This window comes from Natator depressus, chromosome 1 (assembly GCF_965152275.1).
Source record: "Natator depressus isolate rNatDep1 chromosome 1, rNatDep2.hap1, whole genome shotgun sequence".
In the NCBI taxonomy this organism is placed as follows: domain Eukaryota; kingdom Metazoa; phylum Chordata; order Testudines; family Cheloniidae; genus Natator; species Natator depressus.
Window position 1 is genome coordinate 263,588,750 of NC_134234.1, and position 25,614 is coordinate 263,614,363.

General features: G+C 40.2%; 1 protein-coding gene across 10 annotated transcripts in view; it reads left to right on the forward strand.

Annotated features, from left to right (window-relative positions):
* Positions 1–25,614, forward strand: part of ANKS1B (ankyrin repeat and sterile alpha motif domain containing 1B) — a 749,199-nt gene that overhangs the window by 646,730 nt on the left and 76,855 nt on the right. For all 10 annotated transcript variants that reach the window (XM_074941837.1, XM_074941834.1, XM_074941833.1 and 7 more), the window contains one exon: positions 23,944–24,051. In XM_074941837.1, coding sequence (XP_074797938.1) covers positions 23,944–24,051 — 108 coding nt within the window. The remainder of the gene's footprint in view (positions 1–23,943; positions 24,052–25,614) is intronic.

The following is a 25,614-nucleotide window of genomic DNA, read 5'->3' on the forward strand; positions in this document are numbered from 1 at the left end:
TCCGACCATCACTTGGTCTCTTTCAGTATCACCCATCAGTCCCCCGCTCTCCAGCTCCCTGTCGCTCACTCTTTCCATGACTTCCAATCCATCAACACTGATGACTTGTCTCGTCTCAGCCCTCTATCCCCTTTCTTCCGTTGATATGGTTGTTGATTTTCTCCATTCTTCTCCACCGTTGATTCTTTTGCCTAGGGTGACCAGATCGCAAGAGTGAAATATCAGGACACATTGGGCGAGCGGGCGGGGAAGAGACACAGGTGCACAGCCCGAGTGGAGCCATGAGAGGGGACACATGGGGGTGGGCCCATGCTGCACCACACCACTCCCCTGCCCAGCGCCCCCTGGGTCCACTATGCCCAGAGCCCCCCCACAACTCTTCCACCACAAATTCACAGTGCTGTGCACACACACCCCTGCCCAGCACCCCCCTGCCCACAGCCCCACCACAGCTGCCCAGCACCCCACACAGAACCCCCCACTCGCTACTTTCCCAATACACACAGATTTCCCTTCCCTTCCTTCCTCCCTCTCAGGGCCCTTCCCCACAGCCCCACCACCACAACTGCACAATGCCCCACACAGACCTCCACTGCCCAGTGCCCTGACGCACACAAATCTCCTCCACTGCCCAGCACCCCCCAACAGGCCCTCGCTGCCTAGCACCCCAAAACACACAAACCTCTCCCACTGCCCAGCACCCTCCGCACACCTCCCAGACACTCGCCATCACACTCCTGCCCCCTTCCCTGGCTGCACTCACCAGCCCTGCTGGGAGATCTCTGGCTCCTAGGATGAGAGCTGCGAGGGGAGTCTCCAGACTCTCCAGGTGCTGCGCCCGCCACAAGCACAAGGTCCGTGGCTCCCATTGGCCGGGAAAAGCACCAATGGAAGCTGCCGGAGCCGCAGAGCGGGGCTTGCAGGCGCTGGCAGCATGCAGAGCCCCCCCACCCTAAGAGCCAGAGGGACCTGCCAGGGGGTGAGGTGGGGAGTCCTGGCGGTGCTTACCTGGGACAGCTCCTGTCCCGGGAAGCATCCAGCAGGCAGGTCCCTCTGGCTCCTAGGGTTGCAGGTTGGGGGGGGCACGAAGGACTCTCTGCCCGCTCCCAGTGCCTGCAAGCCCCGCCCTTGCAGCACGCAGCGCTCCTGTCGGCGGGCGGGTGCCGGGAGCTGCCCCAGGAAGCGGTGAGTGGCAGTGCCGTGGCTGCGGTCCGGATGGTCCCGATATCGGGACAAAGGGCGTCCTGACCGATGTAAGGTCAGGACGCTGGACAAATCTTCTAATATCAGGACGTCTGGTCACCCTACTCTTGCCCCGCTTTCTCATCATGAGGTCTGCCCTGCTAGCCCTCAGCCCTGGCTCACCCTTAACATCCACTCCCTGTGCTGCTGTTCATATGCTGCAGATCAACTCTGGTGGAAATTCTGTGACCAGGCTGATTTCTTCCATTACAAAATTGTTCTCTCTTCCTTCAGTTTTGCCATCTTCCTAACTAAGCAACTCTAAATGTCCAAATTAATTGACTCCCATACCTGCCATCGCTGTCACTTTTTCACCGCCTTTGGACTCACTCCTGAAGCTCTTGTGACTCCATTGCTTTCTTGGCACAGGATCTTGCTGACTTCTTCCAAGAGAAATTGACAAAAATATAAGAAGATCTTCTCCCTCTCTTCAACTCACCATCTCTTCCCCTTCTACAACTCTCTCTCCTTTATTGCATCAAACATAAGCTACTTGTCATCACTTACAAGGCACTTCTCAATCTATCCCCACCCTACCTATCATCTGTCATTCACCACTGAGATGTTGCCTTGCACCTCTGATCGTCCCATGAGGCTAGCCTCCATCACCCACTTGCTAAATTTTCAAGCAAGGACCTTTGCGTCTTCTTCCATGCTTCCCTTCACGTTTGGGAGATGCTCCCTATAAATAGTAGTAGGCATCCTTCAGTCTCGAGAGACCATGGGTATGCGCCCAGGGGAGATAATGAATTTACTCCATTGGTTTTATGGCAGCTGCAGCTGTGGCTGAAGAGACCCACTTGTGACAGGTACAGCAGAGATTGTCTCTCTCATTTAAAAGTGATGTTTCGACCTATTGGGCTCTGCCTTCTGCGAGCTCTTTTCTCCTCTGCTAAGCTGAACTGCTTCCTCTTGTAACTCCGGAGACCTTTGTTTAGCTCTTGTTTCCAAACTCTGTGGTCTTGAGTATGATCTCCCCAGTTGTCCACATCCATGTCCATTTCCTTGGAGTCTTGCACACATCCATGAAATGCAATTTTGGGCGCCCTTTGGGTCTTTTTCCAGATGCCAATTCACCGTAGAGGATGTCCTTTGGGATTCACCCATTGTTCATTTTGCACACATGCCCAAGCCAATGGAGGCATCTCTATTTGGGGAGTGTTTGCATGCTGGGTATGCTGGCCCGCTTGAGCACTGCAGCGTTGGTGACTCTCTCCCTCCAGCATATTCCAAAGATTCAATCAGGGCAACGCATATGAAAGCTGTTGAGCCGCTTTTCCTAGGATGAGAGTATAAGGTCCATATCTTGCTCCCATACAAAAGTTATCTCATTAACCTCCTTCAAGTCATTCCTTAAAACTCTCCGTGGCTATGAGGCCTACAAAAAACTTGGCAGTGGTTAGGCTACTGATGTGCTGAGATTATTGCCTATCTTGCTGATTGATAATCATAAAATTGTAGAAATGTAGGGCTGAAAGGTCAAGTCCAACCCCTTGTGCTGAAGTAGGACCAAGTAAACCTAGATTATCCCTCACAGGTCTTTGTCCAGCCTGTTCTTAAAACTCTACAATGATGGAGATTCCACAAGCTCCCTTGGAAGCCTACTGGAGTTTATCACCCTTATAGTTAGAAAGTTTTTCCTAATATCTAACCTAAATTTCCCTTGATGCAAATTAAGTCCATTACTTCTTGCCCTACCTTCAGTGGACAGGGAAAACAATTGATGACCGTCATCTTTTTAACAGCCCTTAACAAATTTGCAGACTGTTATCAGGTCCATCCTCAATCTACTTTTCTCAAGACTAAACATGCCCAGTTTTTTTAACCTTTCTTCATAGGTCAGGTTTTCTAAACCTTTTACCATTTTGTTGCTCTCCTCTGGATTCTCTCACCAATTTGTCCGCATCTTTCCTAAAGTGTTGTGCCCAGAACTGGACAAAGTACTCACGCTGAGGCTTCACCAGTGCCAAGTAGAGTGGGACAGTTACCTCCCATGTCTGTTGATACACCCAGAATTATATTGGCCTTTTTTGCAACGGCATCACATTGTTCACTTCCATTCAGTTGGTGATGCACTATAACCCCCCAGATCCTTTTCAGCAATGCTACCAACTAGCCAGCATTCCCTCACTTTGTGGTTGTGGATTTGATTTTTCCTTCCTAGGTGAAATTCTTGGCACTTGTCATTATTTAATTTCATTTTGTTGATTTCAGACTAAATCTCCAATTGTCAAGGTTGTTTTGAATTCTAATCCTGCCCTCCAAAGTGCCCTCCCAGCTTGGTGTCATCTGCACATTTTATAAGCATACTCTTCACTCCATTATCCACATCACTAATGCTGTCTCACTGTTTCCTTGTACTCCCCTGTCTCTGTATCCATCTGTTGTCTCTTGTCTTGTACTTAGTTTGTACGCTTTTTGGGGCAGGAACCGTCTTATTTTTTCTGTACGTGTATGGCCCCTAGCAAAATGGAGTCCTGGTACATAGATCGGGCTCCTAGGCACTATACTAATACAAATAATAACAAAGTACTGGAAAGTCAGACTTACAAATTGTAAGCAAGGAAACGGCCCCCTGTTGTTTGTTCCTACTATGTTCAGGGAAACGGGCCTCTGTGTACATTTCTGGCTAACCACTTGGGCTGAGGGGCACAGTGATTTCCATCACTGTCATCTCTATAGTAATCTCCCTTACACAGTATAGTCAAAAAGGAATATAAATGTCATTTATTTGCATTACATACAAGGCCAAATGCAATACAGGAAATGACTAAAATAAAGGGATTGGACAAAAAAACTTCACCTTTCAGCAAAAAGGAGCACACATTCAAATATCTTCCCATTATCCCTTAAAATAGAGGTAGTGACCATTTATTCTCAAATATCATGTTTGTGTGTGAGTGAGAGAGAGAGAGAGAGAGAACGAGAACCACCTAACTCCATCCACAATATCAGTTTTATGTCACATGTTTGGTAAATGTGGCGTGTATGTCATTTAATTTACAGGACTATGAATGACATACATGAATTACAGCATGCTGTCCTATATGTGTACTTTATAGTAACTCTTACCTTTGCTGTGCAACAATTAGCTTGTGGCATGAAATAGTCTGATGGAACTATCACAATGGCTTTTGCCTCAACAGAACTGTTAATGATGGAGCAACCAAAGGGTCAAACTGTGCATTCACTTATACTTGAGCAACCCCATTGTAAATTTGATCTGCAGAATTTTTATTATTGCCAGTGATGTAAGAGCCAGAAAGAACATAACTTACTTTTCAGATCCTGTGTTGCATTTGCAGGCTGATTATTAGGAACACCATTTTACTTGTAAATTTAACCAACTTGACCTGGAGGTTATTGAGAAGCAATAGTACTGACAAGTGATTATGTAAAAAGGAAGGACTACACTCACATTTCAACGTATTCCCAAATCTCACAATTTTATTGTCAGCCTGGTAATATTTGGTATTTTTACTAAAAGCCCCAACTCCTGGAGCAATGGGATTATGTGAGAAGTTCAGTTTTCATGAGGGCTGGGGGAGAACCAGCCCTCATGGTTGCAGAGAACAGCTTGAAGATATGATGCAAGTGTAATATAAAGACTCAAAAATAAGAATTCAAATAAAGAGAACTCAACATTTATTTATTTAATAAATGATGCCTAGCTCAAGTTTTTGAATGCTTGGGATTGGCAAAACTGTACAGTATTGAAAAATCAAGAGGTTTTTTTGAAATAATAAATGATAAATTCTTTTTATTTGCCTTCTAGTCCAAGCCTTTAGAACGAACTTGTTTCACATTTTTAAGCTTTTCCCTGTAACTAGGGGGGCTAGAAACTTCCTTTATTTTTTCACCTCAGAACTAAAATTCTCATGCAATCTCCAGATTCCAAAATTTGGGTTTTCGAGAAAAGAGTCACTATAAAAAAGAGTCACAATAAAATCAAGAGACTTGGCAACACTGATCTGCATCACTCTCATGTAGCTATGTTGCCTCTGGCATGATAACACAATAAAAATACAATCTTCTTTAGTCACTAATGTAAACAAATCTGAGACTGAATATATGCACAGAGCAGTTCTACTGAGTAAGAAAGTACCATAGTCAGTTTTCATAGTAGAACCACATTTTGAATGTGTCCCTTTCTGTGATGCAGTGCAAATTCCATTTCTTTTGGAACTCAAACGCTTGGGTGAAATCCTGGCCCTACTGCAATCAAGAGGTGTTTTGCAGTTGGTGTCACTGGGACAGGGATTTCCCCCTTGGTGACATGAAGCATGACTTGACAGCGGGTCCTGCAACAAAATGTACATATAATCTCTGAGCTATCTGTATGCATATAGGCTTGGAAGAATTAGAGTTTTATCAGTAAATGTCCGTAAATATCGATTTCACTGTACACACACAAACCAACAAAAATATTTTCATTGATAACAATCATAATTTACAGATAGACAATGTAAGAATAATGCTACTGGAGAGCATTTACTTTGAATATTTGACAGGTGATGTTGACAATTTGAGTTTTAACAGTTACAAAGCTTAACTTTTTGAATCTCAACGTCTGCTGTCATTAAATAATTAATTATTGTCTGGCCCCCTCCATAATTTTCCAAAACTGTTTAGTTTAAATTTATTAAAAATAAAAAAGCTTAAAATCCATAATTTGCACAACTGTGAAGATTTTTAAATAGATAAAAATGTAAAAAGCTTAAATATAAGCATTGATATTATCTGTTGAAATTTTAAAAAAAATTAATTCTGCCATCTAGATATATAGCATTTTTTGAAAAAAATCTTGTGTTGCTAATGTAGATATGCTTCAGGTAATGTTAGTCTCTGTTAAAAATGATAGTCTGTATACACTCATACGATAGATTAATTCATTTAAAAGCAGGACCTATATTTGCCAGAAGAAACAAGAAATCTTGGACCTAGAACACACGCATAAACCTCGCCCCAGATAAGGTATTAACTGTGAGTTGAATGCTAACCATGTAAATCGGGCTTGTAGATCTCCTACATCCCTTCTACAGCAGATCTATAATACTCAGCTCCAAGGGGGAGGCCAACAAGCAGCTTTTCAGCAAGATGCATTGCCTTGCTCATGCACTGATTTCCACAGGCAATGGGGAGAAAAAAAACATTTCCTTCTGCCAGCAGGATTTTGTCCTTAATGTTTGAGTTAATGAAATGTCTGACCTATTGAATTACTTTTCTAACTATTACCCCACTTTAAAATGCATGAAAAATTTAATACTACTAACCTAGCAAAAATGATTTGTGTCTTTGAGTGTTCGTTCAGTGCATAATAAACTGGGAGTATTTGGATAACTTTTCAGTTTGGTGCACAGAGATTTAGCCATGCAATTTTGATCAAAGTTAAAATGATAATAAAAAATGTTTCCCATTTAATTCTAGATTATATTTCTCAGTAAACAAATACATGGACCAGATTCTTGGCCCAATTTGTGTCATCCTTGTGGTGCAAAGCAGCTTTAAAACTATGCTATTATCTTCCTTGCATTTCTTTCTTTTAAAAAGACTAGCTTACGTATGAGATTTTGTTTAACTCTACAACTACCCAAATACTGTTACAGTAATTGTAATCTTGAAATCTGCAAGTTGTGGCTTTCCTAACTAGTCTTCTACCGATGCATCCATGGAATATTTTATTCTTCGGGAATTATAAAACTTATGGTACCTTTACAAAGAAAAGAAAATGCCTTTCCTCTCATTATGTTCTCAGAGGCTTTGTAATTTTGTCTCCCGTCATCTACCAGTCCACCTTCCCCACAGCATTGGGGATGCATAACACACAATATGCTTTCTACATTTTGCTTGAAAAATGAAACTTGCCTTGGTTGCCTTGCCGCTCAAAGGAGTAATACGGCCTCAAGTTGCAGTACAATTTGCAGGGGTTCCTATGTGCCATGGAACCTCCCCTTTGGGGGACAGAGGCGGAGGACTTAGGGGGAATGTGTGAGCATGGCTCCGTGGGAGAAATGTCTAGGACAAAATTTTCAAAAAGGGATACAGTCTAGCCTCTATTTTTGTCCATGCAACTTTTTGCATATGGTTATTGTGCATCTGAATGATAGCATTTGTATGTGCACCCTCAACGTCCATTCAGGGCGGGCTTTCTACATGGACATATTGTCAGTTGTGTACATAAATAATAGTAAACAAATAGTTACATGTACAAGTGACTGCCCGTGCACATACAGAGGCCATGTTCTGAGGGTTTCTCTCCTAGCACATAGGCTCAAGAGGGTGTGTAAAATGGTGGAAATCATCATGACTGGTCCAGGGGAAAAATTACCCTCTCCCCTGCCATAATTTAAAGTGATCGGTGTGAAAAAGAAATTCAGCTAGTTTTTGGTGTATGGCTTCTTGGTGTTCGTTTTGGAAAAATAATTCCATGGACATTTTAAAATGTAGTTTGTGTAATAAGGCGTCCTTCATTCCCTTTAAGAATTGTATTCTGTTTGTCAGTTGTTTCACAGTTTTGCACGTATTTTAAATGAGAGAGCTGTACTATGCCTCTTTAGCATTTAAATGAAGCCAAATAAGTGTTCCACCAGCAAGCAGAAGGAAGGGGTGCTTATAATACAAAGGTGTAGGAGGAGATGGATAATCTTGCTGATACAAACACATGCCATGTTTTCTAAAAAATAAAATTCAAAACTATTGCTGCAGGTATGCTAAAGCTGCTTTGGGTGGCTTTGACATGCACGCCAATTCTTGGCCTTCATGTTTCACTTGGTACTAAAATAATATGCTGTTAAATTAGAGTATTTTATTAGTATTTTCTGCATTATGCCATAATACAATTCAGTTTAGACACTGACAAAATGTATCCGCCAATGAAGTGATTTCGCAAGAGGCAGACAAACATTTTATATTGCAAAAATTTGTTCATTGGTTGATACATTTTGACAAAGTTTTTCATATCTAAAAATTAAGGTTCACAACCTTTTAAAAATACATGACAGAAAATGGTGGTGTTAAGTGCACTCATACTCACTTTTATAAGGTATTATTTAAAAGCCATTCTGCAGAATGCCTTATATTGGTAAAACGTTGGATATATACTATTTACATTTTATATGCATCAGTAATAATAAAACAGCAACATTGTTTTTAATAGTGAATTAAGGCATCCGAGGCCCCAGTTCATAACAAGGATTTGTTGCAGTATTCATAGCAGCAGCATCTTGAGTGTAGTAGAAGACTGATAATTCACAAATTCAGCTTTCAGAGTAGAAAGTGGAGGTGTTCACCCTTCTCTTTCATTTTTTAGCTGTATCTCTGAGTGCAGAATAAGAACCAAAGGTTGCCATACAGGCCAAATCCATATCAAGGTTGTCACCACAGTAGATGATGCATGGAAAGGGAATTAAGTACTAAGGTAATACATATATTCAAAATATGTATTATATATTATTTTACTATTTAAAAGGATAGCCTCAATTAACTCAAATCAGATATTATTAATCTAGCAGCTTGCCTTTCATTTTCTTTACAGTCTGTTTTGCCTTGCCACTCCATCTTGTCTGTGTTTTTTCCTCATACTCTCCTTCAGTTTTGCCATTTCTCCCCTACTCTTCTGTATTGTTCAGCTGGTTGGGATGGCAAAATGAAGTATGGACTCAAATTAAATTGCTGAGCCAGGAGGGAGAGTGCAAAGAAAGAGAATGGACCAAGCTGCTGCGTGAAAAGGAACTCAGGTGGGCTGCTGAGTGAGTAGGAGAGAAAAAGTTTTAAAGAGAGAAAAGGTTAGCAGACAAGAGAGAAGGACCTAGAAACTGCAAAGAGGGAGAGATTAAAGTAGTCTGAATAGCTAGAAGAGGCAGACAAACATATTATTTACTGTGATTTACCATATACATCTTATAGATGTCACATCTAATATCTTTCAAATCTTTATCTTTACATTTAGTTGTACTAATGCCCAATGCTGCGTTAGTTATTTCTTATCTGATTACTCTAATGATCTCCTTGCAGATCTTTCTATTTCTTCTCTGTTAATTATGCAATCTCTTTTCTGCTACTCATTTATCATTGATCCCACAATTCCCATTTTTACCTTTTTTCAGGGACTTACATTGGTTGCCTCTGAAAATAGGTAGTTTCATTTAACATTTTATTTTTAACATTTAAAGGTCTTTATGCATAAACCTATTTGTGTGTTCAGAATTTTTCATGTTCATGGGTTTTAGTTTATACTGCCTTTTCCTTTGTTGTCTGTGTACCTTTGCCTTCATTCATTTAACACTGGTATGGGGAAAATTTCTGTCCTACGTGAGATCTCTTTACTAGAATCTCAGTTTATAATATGTCCATAAAATAAGTTTGTTTTTTCTGTTGTTGTAATGCACCTTATTAGTTGTACGGTGTTGTGTATTGTTGGCTATGTGCCATATAAATTCATAATGAAGCATACAGAAATGTACTCAGTACACCCACAAACAAACCAAGACCTTTCAGTTTGTTCCCAGAGGTTAGATTCCAGCACTGCTGCAAAACAGCTCTGAGCTGGAAGGGTGTTCTGGGGTGGTGACGTGGAAATGAGAACACTAAGCATCCCACTCTGCTTCAGAATTCCCCTATCCAGCAACATCACAACAAGCAAGTTTTGAACTGGAGCCTCTATGTCAATATCCAGAGGCTTATTCCATCTGAAAGCTATTTCCTAGCTACTCTGGAGCAAATGAAAAGATTTGGGTGTGGTTGCACTATGTTCACTTCTGTGTGTGCTAAGTTAAAACATGCAGATTGTTTCCCAGTTTGAGACTCAAGACCTTTATTTTGCATCCTGGATGTTTTTTTAAAAAATATTCCATTGATATTACATCACATACTAAATCTCCAAGCATGATACATTTGGAAAATGATTTCTAACTGTGCATGGTAAACTGTGATGATCATAACTTCAGCTTGCACCTCCAAAATTGATCATGTACTCTTGGTTCACAGCAAGAGAGGATACTTGAATCTAGAAATCTCAGTGGGAATACTGGGCCTCAGTAAAATAGAAAAGATATAGACTACAGTCAGAAAAGATGAACTGTACATTAATTCTATTAAGAAATGTATTAAATATTGAATGAATCCCTAAAAATCAGAAAATTAAACCTACTGTCTGTCATAAGGGAGTTTAATGTGATACTTTTAAAAGACATCTTAACCTTCTCCTTAAATATTTTTCAATACTTCTTCTTAAACAACACAGTCACTTTCACTGCACTGCAGAAATTCTGTTCTCTTACACTATTGAGTCTCCATGACATATCTGTAACAAAGAAAATATGAACGCAAATCAGGAGTAGAAATATTTTGAGCTCTAAAAGTACAGAAAGTGTGTGTTACTGCAGGAGCAGCAAGAGCTTAAATTTCAGTTTTCTTGGAGTGGATTTATCCCGTTTTTTTGAATTACACTTTGCTGCACCCTAAATATAAGAAATACATGGAGAATTTAAAGAAAAATTATATAAATTGGATGTGCACAAGAATAATTGAGTATTTGAAACTACACTTAATTAATAGTGCCTAGATTTAGCCTTATTTATTTATTCCAAAAAAGCAGTCAGTTATTTAATATTGCAGTTCACATCGGACATAAAATTGAAACTAAATACACATATAAATATGTCCCAAAAAGTTATACATTAGAACACTGAATGACTACCTAAATTACATTATTATTTCATCATTTTAACTTAATGAAGTCTTTTTTTCTCTTTTCTTGTTATTCATACTGTCTCTGCACTTCTGATTCATTATTAATCATAGCTCATGTGGTGACTTGCTATAAAATGTTCATGACAGGTTGTTGGGGTTTTTTTTTTCTGTAGTGAGTTAATTTAATATGTACCGTAGCTTACATTTGTGGAGCGATGATGTAAAAACCTGTCTGGCTTCACAAGAATATTGTTGATTAATATTCCCAGTGCTGTATGTTCAACTTATAAATTAATACTTTTTTCCTTTCAGATTTATAGTTCCAAGATCTAGCAAAGATTCACATTCTGCTGTCTTGTCACAATAAATGCAGATCTGTAGTGGCATTATTTCCAGTCCAAAGACTGATTCTCTTGTGCTGTAGTAGCATTTGTAAAATAGGATTTATTGGAGAATAGACTGAAATCAATTACATGAGATTTAATAAGAGAAATGTAAAATGATTGATGTAGGAAGCAACATATAGGAAGGGCTGTAGGGTCATACACAGTAATACCGGGAGGAATTACCTGAGGGCCGTAGTAGATATTGAATTGAACATGAGTCAACAATGTGGCACCAAAAAAAAAAAAAAAAGGCCAATTCTATACAATTTTGTATACATTAATGGGAGTAATACATAAAATAATAAGACCAATTATTCTACTCTTATGGTACAGCTTAGGTCTCTGTTGGGGTACTCCACACAGTCCTGGGCTCTTTTTTATTAAAACAGTCACAGTTACAGAAAATTCAGGGGAGATCAATATATAAGATAAACATTTGAAAAATAAGAAATATGGTATCGGGAAAGGGCAAAAGAAAAGAAAATTGGTCTTGTACTCACTTTTTTTTTTTTTTTTTTTTTTTTTTTTTGCTGCTTTATCATTTATAAATGTAGAAGTCTAAAAAAAGGATTTTTTGCAGGGCGCAGTGGGTTTCTTTTTTAATCTGTTTGTTTGTACATTAGAAACTCAGTCCTGTCTTGCCTGGAAGACTCTCTGATAACTGGAGAATTTGTGCAATAAGCATGCTCCATCTAGTGAGAACAAGACTGAAGGCAATTGCAGCTCTCTGCCAATATGTAGACGGATGTTTATAAAGGAAATAATGATTATTTTCATAACTCAACAAGAAGAGAACAAGAAGCTACGGTAGAGAAAATTTGGGTTAAATATTAGGGGAAATGTTATAACTCCACAATAAGACTGGCTAGGCATTGGCTCAAGGAAGTTTTATAAATTACAATATTGGAGATATTCAAATATAGGATTAGTTACTCAAAAAGGAATGGTTTGGTAATAATCCTGGGCATGATTGTAGTGTCCAACCCCTCTTCCCCCTCCCTGTATTCTCCATACATGGGTCTCAATCCAGCAATGAGAAGAGTGCCCAGTAGGGTTGGCAACTTTCTAATCACAGAAAACCAAACACCGTTGCCCCGCCCCTGCTCACTCCATCCCCCCTCCCTCCGTTGCTTGCTCTATCCCACCCTCACTCACTCGCTCATTTTCACCGGGCTGGGTCAGGGGGTTGGGGTGTGGGGGCTCTGGCTGGGGGTGGGGCCAGAAATGAGGGGTTCAGGACGCAGGAGGGGGTTCCTGGCTGGGGCAGGGGATTGGGGTGTGGGAGGGGGTGAAGGCTGCAGCTAGGGGTTCAGAGTGCAGGAGGGGGCTCAGGGCTGGGGCAGGGGAGGGGGGGTGGGGTGCAGGCTCCAGGCGGTGCTTACCTCAGGCGGCTCCCAGGAGCAGTGACATGTCCCTCCAGCTCCTAGGCAGCTCTGTGTGCTGCCCCCACCTGCAAGCACCGCCCCTGCAGCTCCCATTGACCATGGTTCCCGGTTAGTGGGAGCTGCAGAGCCGGCACTTGGGGCAGCTCATGGAGCCCCTGTGGCTGCCTCTACACCTAGGAGCCAGAGGGACATGCTGGCCGCTTCCCAGGAGCCACACAGGGAGCCTGACAGCCCTGTGCCAACTGGACTTTTAACGGCTCGGTCAGCAGTGCTGACCAGAACCACCAGGGTCCCTTTTCAACCAGGTGTACCAGTTGAAAACTGGACACCTGGCAACTCTTAGTGCCTAGGCCCACTGCGGCCAATGGGACTCTGTGCGGATACAGAGATCTGACCATGTGGAGCTCCTTGCAGAATTGAGATAATGGATTTGATTCTTCTGTGTGAAGGGTGGGGGCCAGCCTTCCTGCCATTGTCCTGCCTTCCTGGGATTTCACTCCCAGGATCTGCACAGGGTGAGGAGTAGGAAGTGGGTGGGCCTAAGGTGAGGAACAAGATATGCACACCATTCCCACACAGCTTCATGGAGATCAGAGTCATCACCCTTTAATAGGGTCCTTTAAGAAGTATTTTTTCCAGAGACCTCTGAAAAAGATCACAAAAATGAGAACACTATGCAGGGGGGAATTCTACAGCATTCTACGCTAACAGCCCATAGCAATAATTTGGTATAAGAGAAAATTGGACTGGAAATTATTGAAAGAGAGGCTTTCCCATCATAATCCACGAGTTTGTGGTTTTGGCCTAAATGGAAATACTCCAAGAATAACCCTTCTCACTACGTGTCTGCCAAAACTTGGAAACACAAGAGAGCACCTCAGTAAGTTCTGCCTAGTTTCTTCCCAGTTTGCTTCAAGACCAAAACTGTTTTTGCTCACGCCATGCTAATGTTGAATGTTTAATGAAGAAATCCGCATAAGAGGTGTATGATTTTTAATGGCCTTATGAAATCAATTTATCTCAAATAGTGCAGGTTATGAATCTGTTGTGTTGATATTTGTCATGTTACTTAGAGTCACAAGGGAGAACTCTCTTCAGCTATTGATGGATGAATATTTTTTGCCATTTTATTTGTATCCTTTTGTAACCCCTTGTCTCTGATAATGTTCACCTCAAGGCATGAAAGGAAAAGATATTTTGAGAAATGCTTTTGCTGTCCCCTCTGCCCCTGGTGGAGTTAATCCAACTGTTCTGCTGTGCTCACAGAGTCTGTTTTCTCCCACCCAAGGTGCTTCTTCCTCACAAATTAAGAGTCAAAGTACAGCATGATGCCAGCCTGTGATGTACGAGATTAACTGGCAGTGAAGAACAATGTCTTTCAAGCTAGTAACTTCATGTAGTTCAGCTGATTCTCTAGGAACGCTTCTGTGATACTTCGGGGTATATGTGAGGAGGATACTTGTCTTCTTCTTGCTGTGACTTCCCTATGTTGTCATATTGACATTGTTGAGGATGATTCTTCTTTCAAAATGTACAAACAAGTTTCACATTTTTATTTTTTAAGCTCTTCCTTTGTAAAGTGACTACACTTATACTATAATATTAATGCAGTGTTTGATCAAATATTGAATTCAGAGACTTAGCAGGTAAGGATGAGTAACAATGGCATTTTTTGGAAAAATATGTCATTTTTTTTTATTCTCTGCACATCACCATTTAACACAAAACAGCCTGAATGCAGGCGAAAATTGTCTTCACTGACAGTTTTGTTTGACTAAGGCGTGCAAGGTTTGGGCTCATGCTGTTCGGCTTAGTTTGGTGCAGGGACCCAATCATTTACTAAATGGAAAATTCTCAAACATAATAATAATTAGGTTATCAACCAGAGAGCTGTCTGACTTGTAAATGTATCAGCAAATGGAAGCTACCTCTTCTAAATTAAATGATGTTTTTCAAAAGCATTTATTCTGATGATTAACAAAATTTGTCATGTTGGATATTTGACCTTCTCTGTGCATGTTGAAGATGGCTTTTGTAGTGTTTTGTGTGATGTCACCATGTTAATAGTATGCATTAAATTTTAATGTTAAGAGGAGGTATCCAACACTATATTGTATTAGTTTTTAATTATGTTTCATTACCATGATATATAATTGCATGATGTAAAAACAAACGTATATAATCAAATTTCTATTCTCATATATTTTTCACTATAAAATATTGCAATCATTACCCTTATGTTAGAAAAAGAATTATTTTTGTTCCATATGTATCAAGTGTCTATTTTTATTATAATTGTGAACTACAGTAAGTTGCACTTTTTGTACCAAGTGGCAAATCATTATTTGCTCCCTTTGGTATTCATTGGAATAATAATCATCATCATCAAATTATTTTGGCACTTGTAATATATAATTCTGTTTAGTAATTCAGTGAACACTTATTAAAAGAATGCGCACTTTCCTTTTACCTGGAATCAATAATCTTGATAGAACTGTGTCATACTTAGCAACTACATCCATTTTACCCCAGTGAGTATCAGAGATTGCTGTAGAGATTCACATTTCATTTTTTAGATTTCACCACCCTAAATGCTGTTCATTCTTGTATACAGATTTCATGTACTTTGCTAGCAGCAAACTATTTGAAATACTCTCCAAGATTAGAAGAACGGTGTAGGATTTGTTACGTTGCCAGTGACACAAATTATGCTTTTAGATGATCTGTTATACAAATAATATTGCAAGATAAAATGGGATAACACATTGGAACTCTGGGGTCTCTGTGCTAGCCCTACCATGGGGTAGGACAGAAGAGATTCCCCAGGTCCATGAACCCATCTACTCTGTACATCTGGATCTGAGGGCTTGCAACCATTATTTCAGTTCTCAGGCAGGAACAGAAGCCAATGGGAGGGGTTAGCTACATAGCAATTCCATGTTCTAGTACTGGATGGGAGGTGGATTTCACCTGTATTACTGCACCCACTCCACCCACATGGAGCCTGAATAGTCTGGCTTTGTGAGGAAGGGAGAAGTACATTTTACTGTTTGTGTCTATAAAACAGTTCATCATTAAGTGCTGTTTAAATAAAATGATAAATCATTTTTGGCCTTGTGACTCAGAATAAGCCAAGTTGATCATGATTCTAATAATTCTGGGGCGGAGAGGATATTGTTCAATGGGCTTTTTAAACATCTCAGTTTAATGTTTTTGCAAACCTCCGATATAATCAAAAATTCTTTTTTTTATACACCCACTATATATTTATACAAACACCGTGTGTGTATATGGTGTGTGTATAAAACAAAAATGTATATATTACAAATATATAAAATCTTTGTGTGTGTGTAAATGTTTTTGTTACATCTGTGGTTTGCAAAACTATGAAATCAAGATGTTTTAAAAAGTCCATGAATGTGTTCATGAAAAACTAAAGTAAAAGTTGTTCTAAAAAGTGATTCAACATGCAGCCTAAGACCAGTCATCAAGGGATATAGTGAAAATCTTTAATGACCAGATCTAATTTAATAGAAATTAGGAGAAGACCATGATAAAGAAATGAAACTAATAATTTTCAGTTACAAGCAGAAAATCAGTATTATTATTTTTATATAGAACTCAATAACAGGAAGCACTTACAATCTAATATATTTTCTTAAGACACATCTGATCCTGCCACTGAAGTAAATGAGAATTTTGAAATCAGGTTGATGGCAGGATGAGGCCCAGAGTGTAAATCGAAGATTTTCTATTTAAGTCAATGACCAAACTCCCAGTAACTTCAGTGCTACAGGATAATGCTTAAATAAATAAACATAAGATGCCTGAATCTGATCTTGCATTACACCGGTTTTACAACAGTGTAACTCAATTGGTTTCAGTGGATGTATTTCTGATTTACACCAGCACAGATGAAACCAGAATCAGGACCCATAATTCCAGATACTTAAAGAAGACATAAGCCCATTAGAACCCTTACTTGCAGAACTGCATTCTGAGTTATACTTGAGCCTTATTTTTCCAGGTAGATTATTTATCTCACTTCTTCATGACTGACTTATAGAAACAGAATTTATTAGACAACCATCTGTCTTTGTGGAATGTTGTTGTCACCAAGACAACTTGACAACTGTTTCAAAATGGTTAATATATACAGTAGAATAATGACACATACCCTGTATCATTTATAAGCCAGTCTCTCACCAGCTTGATGTACATGGAAGTAGTGACTTCTGTTGAAACAACGGCAACCAGAAATATTGTCGTCTTGTGTCCAGCTATGTTGCAACAGCTCTTTTACCTCAAGATAACAGCAGACTGGTGTATTCCTTTTTTGAAGGCATTCATGGTGCGTGCACACCAAGGAGCCTTCTAATGCATTAAGCATGCAGACGATCTGCTGATGTTTTGGGGTAAGGGCCATGTTTAAGATGGGGAAGAATAAGGAACTAGCCACTCTACAGTACTATCCCCTGCAGGCTGGCTGGATTCCTGGGTAAAAAGGTGGCTAGGAGTTAGTACAGCATGGAGCTGTATGAATTTGCATTGTCTATGGCTGTTCCTGAGGAGCTGCAGGAGCACTCAGCTGATGGCAGCTTGGCACCTACAAGGCCATGATTGATTCTCAATGCCACCATAGTTCTAAGAGGAAGAGGGCCAGCAGAATAGCGTGGAGGGGCAGGTATCCATTGCAGACAACTCCCGCTTCCATGGATCTAGCAGGTCCCCTCTTCACCAATTCCTAGGATCCCTGGGGTTGAGACACCTCACTCCATGCAAACTCTCGGGGCCTCAGACCACATGCCCTTGAGGAAGGAATGCTTAACAAGAAACTTTGCAAAGTGAACATCTGTTTTTCCCTGCGTCTCTACCACCCTGCAGCAAGTTTCTCAGCAGGACGGAGCAGTGAGGCCCAGTGTAATTGTATCAGTGTTGCAGGTTACATAAATATGTACAGTAACTGTTAAAAGTTTAACGGTTCAGCCATATTTATTTGTCATTAAAATGGAAATGATTTACCCCATGTAATGGATACCAACTTTCAGCCCACGGCAAAGTTTTTTGGGTAAATTATAGATCAGGAAAGATGGATGTGTGCACTAGTGGGACTGCTGTACTTCAGATTCTTACCATTTTTCCTGAGGAAAGACTCTGCTGTGTTATTACTACTTCCTTGTCAGATCCTGTTATGACATGAATCCTGTGCGCCAATGTTTTAAAATGTATTTTAAAAAAACACAGTGGAGGAATATAAATGCTTTAAATTTTAAAAATGTAAAATATATTTTAATACTTTAAGTGCATAAAGTTCCACTATGTATATGGGGTTATCACACACATTCAGAAACTACTACATCTCAATGCTCTAATGGCTTACAAAGATGACTCAGGTTTGCCACGAGCAATTGCAACCAAACATGGTTTTAACTATATTTGAAAATAGATCCAAATACAAATTACTGTACAAGTCCCAGTGTGAACAAGGCCTGAGTTTCAGGGTTTGGCCGATCGTTTTCTATACAGCTCCAGTGCTGTGATAGAATGTTGTAACACAGTTTGTATCCATACTTAATATGATTTCATACCATAGGATGATCATATTTGGAAAATGATCTAGATATTTGCTTGGGGGTTCATTTATGACAGGAGCTCTGCTAATTTATGGATGATTACATTTTCCAGATCTTTATAATACCCATCACTCAGCTGAGTAAGAGCATCTGCAGAGGAGAATTTGGGGAGGAATCATTTCTACAGGCCTTTAACTACAAAACTGATTCCCTGGGTGTGGGTGTGGATTGAAATCCAATTCATTTTTACATTTCCTGGTCTCCTTTTTAGACCCTCATGACTCCACACTGGCTGATTCTTGTTCCCTGAATTCTTTCTTTTCACAAGAATCGTAGCCTTACGTATGCATTTCTAAAGCACCCGTTGCTGCAGTATATGGGGGCTCTGGACACTTAATTCTGGTGGTGTTTGGTATTATCCAACCAGGGGCCACGCTGTGGGGGGTCAGGGAAAGTGGTGATACTCAATTTACTATCTGCACACAATCCCAGAAAGCTTATGGTTTCACCTAAAGTGATCAGCAATAAAGTAGTTAACAGTGTTGAATTTCAATTAACATTTTAGATGTTTACCTGCAGGCTCAGGAAGACAGCACCTGATTGGTTCATATTTACAAGGTTTCCTTCGCAACCCTAAGGCCTTAGAAACATTTTTTAATTAATGAAGCTTAAATACTGGAGGAACTGATTATGCCACTTGTAAAATGTTAGTGCTATTCTGAGCTCTGTTTACTTTCTTGTACTGCTCCCAGCTTAATGGCATCGAGGTGCTGTTGCCTCCTAACTGAGTCAGTCTCCAGCCTTCTTCCACAGCCATGGCTGTTAGTACTGCTGCCCTGCCTGTTCCAAACCACCCCAAAACAAAGTCAACATGCTAGCTGGAATAAAAAACCCATCCCCTTTCTGGGGTGTGGATTTGTTAATAAAGAAATTAAAAGTAACATAATATTTCGTTCAAGCCCTCTCCCGAGGATTGAATGCTCTTAGGATTTCTAATTCAGGACTGCCCAGCCCAGATCCTAACTCCACTGTCTCTAGAGAAATGCTCCCACCTATCTTAGATCTGCCTGGGGTAAGGAGCTACCTGCCTCAGTGGCTCAGCAGAACCCACTTATCCCTTTTCCAGCAGGATCAATACCTGCTAACAAGGTGGGGTGCTTCAGGCACACTGACAGCCCTATTAAACTGTTCTTACATAATATTCACCAGAGCTCATAATTTTTCAGGATTTGTTTTCTTGAATTCTGTTAGCCTTTATAGTCCCCCCCCCCAAAAAAAATTATTGTGTAAGTTTATGCCAACCTTAGCAGACATAGCTTTTCCTTTTCCAGCATCTGTATGTATGTAGTCGCCAGGGAGTTATCAGGATACGTGTGTGTGTGTGTGTGTGTGTGTGTGAGTGTGTTTTCATATCTGTCAGCTAAATCAAAAATCCAAATGCAAAATGTTGCAGTCATATTTTGTGAATTTGTAATATTCTCCAGTGGAATGAATGGAGAATATGGAGACATAAATATAATATTACTTCATCTCTGTGCCTACATTTTTCTTTTGACAAATGACTTGCTCCACTCTTCTTGTAATTGTATTACACCACCAAGTATAAGCAAACTCACTAGAATGGAAGTTATACTTAGTCCAAAAATGTGATATGGGCTTTCACTCTTTTGTGGCATGTATCATGTGTGTCGGCAAAGTGAGAGGCATATCACACACGTGCTTTTTTGTCTCTGATACGAAATTTAGCCTTACGCTACTGTAGCGGTGTCATGACACAATCTATATGATTTACCACCGCCAAACTGCAAAAACTCGTTTCACTGCCATGTATGAAATATGCTACAATCTTTACTGCATAATGCTAAATTGCATAACAATTATATGGATGCTATTAATTGACTGTAGAATTCAGTATTTGTTCAGTGTTATTTGTTAAGTATTTCAGTGTTAACCTGATTTTGAAAATACTGATGGGGCACTAGATGGCTGGGTGCACCAAGTAAGTGAGAGTCTCTTATGGCCTTTTGGTATGAAACATTAGGATACTTGTAATATTATGCTGCCCTAGGCCTCCTTCCCTTTACATACTATTGACCCATATTTCTGATATTTGACATTTTTGCTAAATACTGTCAGGGATAATCTATCACAGAACAATTTTTGAGATTATCTGTTGAACTCTCTTCTTATAACTCAAATGTATAAGGGCTTCAGATAATGACATTTCCTATTGGGAAGATGATCAATGAACATCCAGGTAAGACAATTATGAGGGAGCCATTGTGCATTTTGAGACCAAAACCAAAGCATCTTTCATTAACAAAGTGGTTAGTCCCTGATCTGTGATTAGGTTTTCCTATTGGCCAAATATGAAATGTTTCTGTAAGGCGCATCTTCAAACCCTTCCACATCCAGATTCACAGTAAGATCCACTTTTCATGAAAAAACAAAATGTGATAGAGGTTGTGTGGTGTTCCTAGTATTCTGAGATGGGTGCAGTTTTCAGATTAAGCCCACTCTTTTCAAAAGAGCTTAATCAATTGGAGACCCACCTCCAGAGCCCTGACCTGCAAAGTTCCAGGGACTCATTCCTCTTCTGTCATGGTGTTCATCAGTTGCATGAAGCCACAGGAAGAGTAAGTGACACTCAAGTCATTCCTGCTCTGATTTATTAATTAGCGATCTTGCTAATGCTTCTTAGTCATCAGTTTCACTAGTCATGGGGAGAGAGGCAGTTTCTCAGATTGCTAGGGCCAAGCCCATGCAAAGCTTTGAATATCGAGACAGAGACTTTGAACTGGACTCTTCATTCAACTGGGAGTCAGCAAAGAGACCGGAGCACTGGAGTTATGTGTTCAGAGTGACCTGTTGTGTTAAACAAATGATCTGCTACCTTTTTGTACCAATGTGAGCATTTGGGGGTGTTTTGGCGTCATTCCTAGATATGAAATGTAGTGATCAAACATGAAGATCATGAATGTGTGTGTTGCTTTGGCAAGGACTGATGTGATGTGATGGGGCCCAATCTTCAAGCAACTAACAAGTATAAGATGGGCTTTTTTTCCTGCCATTGATAATTGGGCATTCAAAGCTCATGTTCAATGTGTGATCCACTATAACCCCCAGATCCCTTTTAGCCATAGTACTGCCTAGCCAGTTATTTTGTAGTTGTGCATTTGCTTTTTTTCACCCCTAAGTGTAGTATTTTGCACTTGTTTTTATTGAATTTCATCTTGTTGATTTCAGACCAATTCTCCAATTTGTCAAGATTGTTTTGATTTCTAATCCTGTCCTCCAAAGTACTAGGAACCCCTCCCAGTTTGTCATCATCCACAAATTTTATAAGCATACTCTTTACTCTGTTGTTCAAGTCATTAATGAAAATACTGAATAGTATCAGACCGAGAAGAACCTTTGTAGATACGCCCTCCCAGTCTGACAGTGAACCATTGATAGCTACTCTTTGAGTATGATCTTTCAACCAGTTGTGCACCCATCTTATGGTAATTTCATCTAGACCTACTTTTCCCTCATTTGCCTTTGAGAAAATCATGTGGGATTGTGTCAAAAGGCTTACTAAAATCAACATATATCCCATCTACAGCTTCCCCCCCACATCCATTAGGCCTGGAAGGAAATTAGGTTGGTTAGGCATGAGTTCTTGACAAATCCGTATTGGTTATTACTTATCATACCATTATCCTCTAGGTGCTTACAAATTGATTATTAAATAATTTGTTCCAGTGTCTTTCCAGGTATTGAAGTTAGGCTGATTGATCTATAGTTCCCTGGGTCCTCTTTGTTCTCCTTTTTAAAGATAGGTTCTATGTTTGCCCTTCTGTGATCCTCTGGACCTCACCCATCTTGGTGCTGTTTACATTTGATGTAAAGTGGATGCAGACTTTAGTGTCTCCTGCATACTGCTGGCATTTCAGCCTGTGTTGTCTCACTGACTTTCCTAATGTCTTCCTATATATCTTGAATAATATAAAGATAACAAGCTTGTGGGACTCTTCGGGGGGCCTGCTGTGGAGGAACAGCTACTCACAATGATCCTCAGGGTTCAATCTGAACAGAAAGCCCTGGTTTTGTGGTGGTTCCAGTGACCTCTTCAGCTGCAGGCAACCAGACTGTTAGATGCTCAACAATATGAAATAGCGCAGACAGGACCAGCAGGGTGAGTGTGAATGGAGCTCCCCTATTTGTGGACAGGAGGAGGTCAACTACCAAAGCAACAATAGATGTCTCTGTACTGTGCCCTGTTCTGACACCAGATTGAGTCGGATCTAAGATATTGGTTGCTGAAAGGTTGCTGACTTCTTGATCAGGTTGCTTAGAAAAGGGACGCTAGAGACCAGGCAGTAGTTTGGGAGGTCACTAGTGTCGAAGAATGGTTTCTCAATACTGTCTGGGCCATTGCCTGTTTTAGTGTGAAAGAGAAATCCCCTGCATCCATGTCAGTGTTGACAGTCTCTATTAGTAGTGGCCCCACAATGGAAGGTGATGTGTTCAGGAAGAAAGGAAGCAATTTGAAGCCTGGAAGGATTCTACAAAGGTGTGATTTTGCCATTTTTATGATTATGACAGAGCAGAGGTTGGATCTCTGCCTCCTAGCTCATTGGCATAGATTTGTAGAAATTCTTTGTATCAGACTTTATTTTCTGCCACTGATGCTCAGGTTTTCTGCCTTGTCCTTACACCTCCCCTCCACCTCATATTTCCAACAACTGCGGGGCAGGGGGGAGGAGGTGAGGGAGAGAGCTTGCTTTGATGCTAGAGCATCAATAGAAGTAGTTAGGGAGTTGTAGTGACACAGTAATTATTCAACTCTTGATCAGCTATCATTTTTTATAAATTAAGGTTTGGAATTTGGCAAGTCCAAACATTTTTGGTCAGTCCACTGGGGGTAATTGTTTGTTGTCTTGCTGTGGAGAGAGGTTTTATTTCTGTCTAGAGGAGGACGGGGTCTGACCAGGATTGGCGGGAATCAAATCTGTGTTTCTTTGGTGCACACCATGCCTGAGAGTGTTGCTGACTCTGTGTGTGGAGGCTGAGATTGCTTCTGAGAATCCTGTGGTGGAGAGTTATAGAAGTACCAGCTTTTCTGTTTGCTGTTCACTTCCTCCCTCTCCCATTTCTTTCCTCTCCCCTTTTCCTCTAACCATTAGTCTGGCCACTCTTCACTCTTCTAGCACCACTATTCGTCCATTTCAGTTGCACCCTTTATTCTCCATTGCTCACTCTTGTCTGCATTCCTACATTTTCTGCCCCAGTCTTTTCTTACTGGTTTTATTTTTTCCCTTTTTTCTGGTACTACTGTTCCATCTGGAATTCAATCTGAAATTCTCTCTCCCGCCACTTTGATTTCGCTCTTCTCCCTACTCTGCTGCTCTGCCTGTCTTTGCTTTCCTTAACTGTACCTGCTTTTCTTTTCCCCCCATTCTATATCATTCTCGCCTCCTTTTACTCTGCATCCTCCTCTCTGACCTGTAACCCCCTCTGCTAATCTTTGTACACCTTCCACTGCTCGCTCACTCTTTCTTTCTACTTGACCAATGCAGAGTACTTACCTGTTAAGAAGTTTATAGAAAAGGCGTTTGTTTCTGACTGGTCCTTTGTTTAATGATTTTAATGAATGTTCTTACCTGAGCTTTTATTATTTTTCAGGTTTTAAAAATCAGCTTGGTTGGCCACAGGAAACGTATTTTGGCATCTCTGGGAGACAGGCTTCACGAAGACCCTCCTCAGAAACCACCAAGGTCAATAACCCTCAGGGTAAGTTTCTAGCAAATTTGGTATCTTGTAAAGTCAGCAATCATTTTATAAAAATCCTATTTAAAAAGAAAACTGAAAGCAAAAAGAATTGTCACTTAGTAGCTAAGCATATAGAATGAGTTTTATCACTTTCCTTTTTGTTTGCTGCTCTGTAGTGCAAGTCTCTGCTTTAGTTACACAGAGCTAACTGAAATCAGTGAGATAAACATGTATAGATATCAAGGTGTTTCTGGGTATCTAAAGTTACTTGTCTTACTCAGTTTCCATTAATAACCCCACTCCTGCAAGCCTGGTCATGGTACCTCCTGGGATTTTCCACATTCACTGATTTTTATATCCCTCCCATTGCAATAAATTCACTAGATTTCTAATCCCAGAAATTTTGCTTTCTTGGTATCTATTATCCGTATTACGTTATGGTCTGGGGACCCTGTCTTTACTGTGTTGTGTTCAAGGTAGTTCATGCTCATTTGCACCTTTTACTATGACATTTTCATTCAGTTCTTCCCTGTTTGAGTAGATTTGATTTGAGTATTTCCATGGTGACTGCTCCTCTGATTGGAATTTCATTCTGGAATGGATTTCCAGTTGTCAGGCGCATAATGTGCTCCCTAGTTGTATTTCCTGGTGTTAGGAGGAGAAGGTAAAGCTAGAGTGGGAACTGCTGCTGCCTTTTATAATCTTATTTTAACAGAAAATTATCGATTCTGTGACCTCCCTGTTTTTACCCTCTTTAGTGTCAAACGCTATATACAAATGCTTAGATTTAGAAATCTATAACCTGTTTTTTAATGTTGTGCTAGCAAAAGTGCCTTTCAGTTCATGATGTCCTGCCCTAGAGAATTGCTCAAAATAGGGTATTTTTAGTTACATTTTATATCTTGGTTTGTTGTGTGAATGGTCTTCTGGCACACTGCAAGTGCTAAAATAAAAAAGAAATGGCCAGTGCTGAAAGTAGCACACACTCACTCAGGGGTTTCGATGTATTGGACTTGAAAACTATTTCTATACATGGGGATGTTCCTCTTCTGCTGGTGGAAAAGCTTTCACATCCTATGTTACTAGCAGCATTGTACATTCTCTGTACAGTGAAAAGTACACTAGATCTGCTCCTCATGTAATCAGGATGAGGAAAAATATTTCACTGCCTAACAGCTAGAATTACTAATGCAGACTGTAACTAAATATTATTCATCACTTTATGTACAGTGAGTCCATACAGTGAGACTCACTGGGAGTCCTAAAGGAAAGGACATGAGTTTGGATTAAGATCCTCTACTCCTTCAATACCTGAGATACTGTACCATAGAAATACTCAAACAAAAACATAGGGGAGTGTTTACCTTATAATATGCACTAATGATTTTATTTCAAGCTGAAGAATAGTTTGGATACAGTGAAATGTATATCTGCTTCTGTAGGAAGATCTGTTTGTGTCTAGCACATTGAAAGAACCATTTTTTGGTGTGAAGATTGTTCCTAAAAGGATGCCAATATAAGTCTTAGCTGGGCTAATAGCCTCATACCACCACTTCAGTTTTTCTAGTTCCTACAGTAGCTTTA